The sequence below is a fragment of the Podarcis muralis genome, chromosome 6 (assembly GCF_964188315.1).
Source record: "Podarcis muralis chromosome 6, rPodMur119.hap1.1, whole genome shotgun sequence".
Taxonomy (NCBI): domain Eukaryota; kingdom Metazoa; phylum Chordata; class Lepidosauria; order Squamata; family Lacertidae; genus Podarcis; species Podarcis muralis.
In genome coordinates, this window is record NC_135660.1 from 60,629,578 (window position 1) to 60,635,967 (window position 6,390).

Below are 6,390 nucleotides of genomic sequence, written 5' to 3' on the forward strand. Positions count from 1 at the left end.
GTCTAACAGCATGAGCACAGCAATGTGGTGGTCACAAATGCATGCAGGAGCACAGCTCCTATTCCCTAAGAGCAAAAACAAAATAGATTTCTGCTTTCACCATCAGGAGCCATCATCTGACAAAGTAGGCACCACATTGCAGAGCTCGTAAAAGCAAAAGCAAACTAGGTTGTTGTTGTTTAGTGCATTTCTGTCCTGGTCTATCAACAGTACTGTCTCTCAGAACTATTGTGATGATGAAGGAATCATCCTTTGCAGTCCTCAAATTGGGCAAGGGTGTAGCAGGACCTATGCCATCCCCACCATCAGCATCTTCTTGTATGTCTTTCCTGAATGTCATGTGTTTAGCATGAAGATCGGCAGAGAGATTCTAACTGCGCTCGGCTAAACAAGGCTAGAATCCTCCCTTCGGTCAGGAACCCTCATTGTGCAGGATTCTAACCACATTCAGCTGAACACGGTGCCTGAGCAGACAAAGGAAGCTGGTCTTGCATGCGCACCCCTCCACACTTTAAACCCACATGCATTGTTTTGAACACCTGAAGAGGGCTGTAAGTTATGCCATATTATATATCCAGCCCAGCCATCCGTAACCTGGCCTATCTCCACAAGACGTTTTGGGCATCTGCTCCAGCCAACACAGCCACATACTGAGGGAAGTTGAAGTCCAAAATAGCTGTAGTGCATCAGGTTGAGTAAGGCTTTTATTGCCAAAGAAGGCTTGCAATAGTTGTCTTGCTCCATCCTCAAAAGAATCTGGGGACTTGTTCAGGTGCTAATTCTCTCCCCCAGGATTGTTCCTCTAGCAAGAGCAGAAGCAAGTCACAGGCCAACAAGGTGCATTTTACCTCACCAGGTCAAGAAGAGCCCATCTTCAAATTAGCATGGGATCTCTCAGCTCACGAGTTACACTCAGTCTACCCATTAAGAGTAGCAGAAGAAGGAAGTTCTCAGTTCCATGGCTCGCTCAGGATATGGGATAAACATGGGAGCCAATTAACATCTAAATTTATAGGTGTTCTGCATTTTTTTTTCTTACAAGATAACGGAAATGATCTTAGCATGCATTTTCAAGATCACTATATACATTGTTCTTCTCACTTATTAAACTAATGAAGAATTAATGGTAATTTTTAAAATAAATTAAAAATCAGGAAAAGGAGTTAAAACATTCCACACACACACACACACACACACACAGGTTTTGCAACTATTTTAGGGGTGGGGGTGGGGAATACAGCTCAGTGCTTGCATGCAGAAGATCCCAGGGTTGATTTTCAGCATTTCCAATTCATCTGTCTGTGAGTGACTGCCAATCAGCATAAACATTGAGCTAGATGTACCAATGGTCAGAATAAGCAGGCTCTAATATGAAAAATGGTAATTTGAATCCAGCTTGGTGACAGGACACGAGAATGAAAAGGAAGGGCAGAAAAGTTTTGTTTAGAGATTCCTAGGTATTAAAGTTGTTCAAAGATAATTTATAAATGAATTCACCAAACTAAAATAAAAGTGCAAATTGTGTAGCTTATTTCTAACACATTTATGACGTGATGTTTTATTCAGGCACAGAATCTTACCGAGTATTCTATAAAGAAGGGTCTTTTAAATGAAGTGACCAGCAGATGTGAGACACTGGGCTGTTTTCCAACAGTTCTCCGATCAAACACAGTAAACACATCTAACTCCAAAAGCTATCTTGCAGGAAAAATTGCTACCACTCTAATACAGTGGTACCTCAGTTTAAGAACAACCCTGTTTATGAACTATTTGGTTTACAAACTCCGCAAAACCAGAAGTAGTGTCCTGGTTTGCAAACTTTACCTTGTTACCTTGGTCTAATAACGGAAGCCAAACAGTGGAAGGGCACCGGTGGCGGGAGGCCTTGTTAGGGAAAGAGCGCCTCAGTTTAAGAATGGACTTCCAGAACAGATTAAGTTCGTGAACCGAGGTACTACTGTATTAAAAATGATACAGGTAGGCAGCCGTGTTGGTCTGACACAGTTGATATATATATATATATATATAGAGAGAGAGAGAGAGAGAGAGAGAGAGTCCAGTAGCACCTTAGAGACCAACTACGGTAACTTTGTTCTTGGTATAAGCTTTCATGTGCATGGTATCTGAAGAAATGTGCATGCACACGAAAGCTTATACCAAGAACAAACTTGGATGGTCACCAAGGTGCTACTGGATATATATATATATATATATATATATATATATATATATGCTTTCGTAGATTTTCACGGGTACAGGAATGCAGGTTTTGGTGTCCTCGGGTGTCTTCCCGTGTAAAAGTTGGGGTGTCTAGGCGACGTTTCGACGAGGTCTCACTCGTCATCTTCAGGCTGGTGCTTTCGGCTTCTTGTTACTGGAACAGAGCAGGATCTCAGTGTTTGAGTTCCTATAAATACTGTTGAGGAGGTGTGGCCTCTAATGTTCTTGGGCAGAGAGGAAGTTCCCAGGCTAGTGTGCCTTTTCTTCTTTTGTTTCTTAATTACTTGAGGGATATCTTGAGTGATTTCTTGAGTTGTATCCTGAGTACCACTTAGGTGGGTCATTAGGTGTGGATTAGTTGCTAAAGCCTTTGTGTCTTGACCTCTTGAACTTTGTGAAGAGTTTTCCTGGGAAGATGGTTGTACTGCATTTTGTTGTGCTCTGGCTTGGCTTCGTGTATAGGGGCGAGCTGTGGTTTTCTGGTCTGTGCCAGCCAGATCTGTGTAGGGATTGCAGGGGGGTGCAGCATCCGGAGGTGCCACCATGGTTTGGCTACTGGATGGTATCTGTAATTCATCTGTGGAGAGGGTCATATATATATATGCTTTCGTAGATTTTCACGGGTATAGGAATGCAGGTTTTGGTGTCCTCGGGTGTCTTCCCGTGTAAAAGTTGGGGTGTCTAGGCGACGTTTCGACGAGGTCTCACTCGTCATCTTCAGGCTGGTGCTTTCGGCTTCTTGTTACTGGAACAGAGCAGGATCTCAGTGTTTGAGTTCCTATAAATACTGTTGAGGAGGTGTGGTGTATAGCCTCCAATGTTCTGGGCCGAGAGGAAGTTCCCAGGCTAGTGTGTCTTTTCTTCTTTTGTTCCTTAATTGCTTGAGGGATATCTTGAGTGATTTCTTGAGTGATATCCTGAGTACCACTTAGGTGGGTCATTAGGTGTGGATTAGTTGCTGAAGCCTTTGTGTCTTGACCTCTTGAACTTTGTGAAGAGTTTTTCTGAGAAGATGGCTGTACTGCACTTAGTTGTGCTCTGGCTTGGCTTCGTGTATAGGGGCGAGCTGTGGTTTTGTGGCCTGTGCCAGCCAGATCTGTGTAGGGATTGCAGGGGGGTGCAGCATCCGGAGGTGCCACCATGGTTTGGCTACTGGATGGTATCTGTAATTTATCTGTGGAGAGGGTCTGGGTTTGGGTTTGGTGTGGTTGATTGGTGATGGCATTCTGTGTGCCTCTGGATCTGGTGTCAGTTTTTGTGGGGAGGGCTAATTTCCAGATGTCTGGCAAGCGGGATGTGTCGTCACGCTTGTTCATGTTGTGAGGGTGTTCATGTTGTGAGGGTGTTTCTCTATCTCGATGGCTTCCAACTCAAACACTAAGATCCTGCTCTGTTCCAGTAACAAGAAGCCGAAAGCACCAGCCTGAAGATGACGAGTGAGACCTCGTCGAAACGTCGCCTAGACACCCCAACTTTTACACGGGAAGACACCCGAGGACACCAAAACCTGCATATATATATATATATATATATATAATTATAGATGGCTGGGTCTTAGTGCTTATTCAGAGTGTTCAGAAACTAATGGGTTGTGTAGAGGTTCATTTTCTTTAGAACTTTATATTTCCTTTTGCACTCTAAGCCTTCAGTGAGTTGGGTCCTGTAGGGCACCTGTGATTCACGACAGTTTCTTTCTCAGCACTCTTTATCACAGAAGCCAATGAACACTGCTAAAATATTAATAATGCATAGAAGGAATAATACCATTTACCATCAACCAGTGCATCCTGCTAATTCTGTATGGTAGTACTGTACCAGTTTAATGTAAGCAAATCCTGAGAGGACCTGTAGCATGCACAATCCAATTCTGTGCATGTTCCTCTAGGAATTCAGAAGGGTTTACTCCTGAGTAAATGTACACAAGCTTGCTGCAGCCTCCTCTTCCAGTCTAAATAGCCTAATCTCCATTATCAAAAGTGATCTATAGAGCCTAATCCCCATTACCAAATTTTCACAGCTCTCCTTGTTCCATAATCCCCTGCCATTAACACGTGCAAATGTCTAATCCTATTAGCCCCCCCCCCATGGTTTTATCAAATTAAAAGAAAAGGACATAGAATTATAATATATAGATACAGTATAGGAGGTTTAATAATATAATATAAAGCCTCCTATATCTATGCAATGGTCATATTTGCATACTACCAGCTCCAGATTCTGCATCTGATACGGATGTGCGACTTATAATTTTTTTTAAAAAAAAAAGTTATGAATTGTATACGTTTGCGCTTAGAAGTAAACTTACAGGATGGCAAAGGCATAAACCACAGACACGGAACCGTGCGGACACCATGTGCCCCTTCCGGAGGCAGAAAACAAACCCCAATCTTCATTCACTCTTCTCTTTCTTACAGAAACTGCCTCTTTGCCCGGCCATGCGCCCGCAATTGGCTACATCATTTCCGGGCAGTCTTGTCGGAGGCATCTCAAGCCCATCGATTCCCCCCCCCCGCGCCGTCCACAAAGCACTTCTGAGTTTCCTACCATTTCACTTTCCCCCTAAGTGCCGCCTTAGAGGGTCCCACGACGACCCTTTCCGGAGCGGAGTTCCTGAGCCGGACTCTTCCCTGGACAGACATGCACAGTCCACACGCGCCCTTCGCGCGTAAAAGGAAGGATGGGCAGTGTTTGAAAAGCAGAAAGGGAGAAGAAAAGGGCTGCTCTTACTCACCATCCTCCTTCTCGTCGAAGACGGGTCTCTTGGAAGACGAGGAGGAAATGCTGGCTCCCATCCTCTTCTTCCACTTGCTCCAGTGAAACATTGGCGAAGGAGGCGCCAGGGCATTCCCTACCAAAGTCCCGGGAAGCTGGGCGAGCCGGGCGCGGCGGCGGCGGTGGCGAGACGGCACGGGAGAGCACCTTCAAGATGGATCTGGGGTGTGTGAGAGGAGAGAGGGCGCGCGTGTGTTTGTGCGCCTGTGTGCAACGTGTCTGAGGGGCTCTTCTTCCCTGCCAGCCGCTTGCTTCTCTCTCTCTCTCTCCGTCTCCAGTCTCTCGCTTTTGTCTGCACGGCGCGCACCCCCAGGGCCCTGGGGGAGGGAGAAGAGGAGCCAAGTGCCCGAGCTTGGCTCCCTTTGGGCGCCTTCTTCCCGATTTGGAGAGAAGGGGGTCCCTTCTACTCCCCGTCAGCTTCTGGGGAAAGGAGAGAGACCCGAGCGCCTCTTCAGCTTCAATCTCTCTCTCTCTCTCTCTCTCTCTCTCTCTCTCTCTCTCTCTCTCTCTCTCTCAACACACGATCGAAATCGCCCTGGTTTTGTTTAAGCAACACGCCCCTCTCCCCCTCCCCCTGCCTCACCAGAGCCTGGGCTTTCCCCGCGCAAAGACGCTGCTGGAGACGAGGCGCGCCCCCGGAGCGGTCGGGGTTTTGTGTTCCGCGGCGCGGGTGCGCGTTTACAACGGCGAGACTCGCCAGCCGCTTGCCCTCAACTCCAGGGAACGCGAGACTCGCCACTTCCCGGCTAGGTGGCGCTCGAGTCGTGCCAACGTGGGGATTACCTTTCACCTTCTGAGATCATCCGAACGCAGCTCGCTGGAGGAGGTGGCAGTTTGGAGATGGTGGAGGGTGAGGGGGCTAGGCTAGTTGCCCATGCCCGCCTCCTGATTGCCCTGCCTTGTTCGCTTCAAAGCAAAAATAAATGCCAGCAGACTAAAAATTGTATCCAAACAGGATGAGGAGGGGAAGTTTATTATTATGCAAAGGGGAGGGGGCATTTCTCTTGTGTTCCCGCTCCCCTTTTTGTTGTTTAAAGGCTTTGGCTGTTCTTGTTAAACTAAGATCTCTTTGAGAGTGTTTTCTTTTCTTGGTCTGCAATAACCTGGAGAAAAAGGGAAAGGGGTTTGATTATGGGGTGTTCACAGAAAAAGAATGCCATCAAATGACCACCAGAATATGCCCAAGTTTCCTCAAGGGCCATTGGAGGGTGACTGGTCACTTCCCAATTGAAATTCCTCTTCCAAGTGGCCTGTGCAAAATGCACTGAGATGGAGAGGAATGGCGCCAGAACCTGACATCCTTGAGCAGTTGCTGGGGCCACAGTGTCTAGACAGGGTCCATTGTTGATGCCTGCCCTGGGACCTTTTAAAAACATTTTCCATGCTTTGAGCACCACT

At 46.6% G+C, this 6,390-nt stretch overlaps 1 protein-coding gene across 4 annotated transcripts in view; it reads right to left on the minus strand.

The window, feature by feature from the left end:
• Positions 1-5,720, minus strand: part of STK32C (serine/threonine kinase 32C) — a 165,470-nt gene extending 159,750 nt beyond the window's left edge. Inside the window, exon 1 of one of the 4 annotated variants that reach the window (XM_028729875.2) lies at positions 4,952-5,720. In XM_028729875.2, the coding sequence (XP_028585708.2) occupies positions 4,952-5,042 (91 nt within the window). In that variant the 5' untranslated portion in view covers positions 5,043-5,720. Of the gene's footprint in view, positions 1-4,525; positions 4,546-4,951 lie in introns of those variants that run through there. The other 3 variants (XM_077930398.1, XM_077930401.1, XM_077930399.1) reach the window with 3 other exon arrangements.
• Positions 5,721-6,390: the final 670 nt, after the last annotated feature.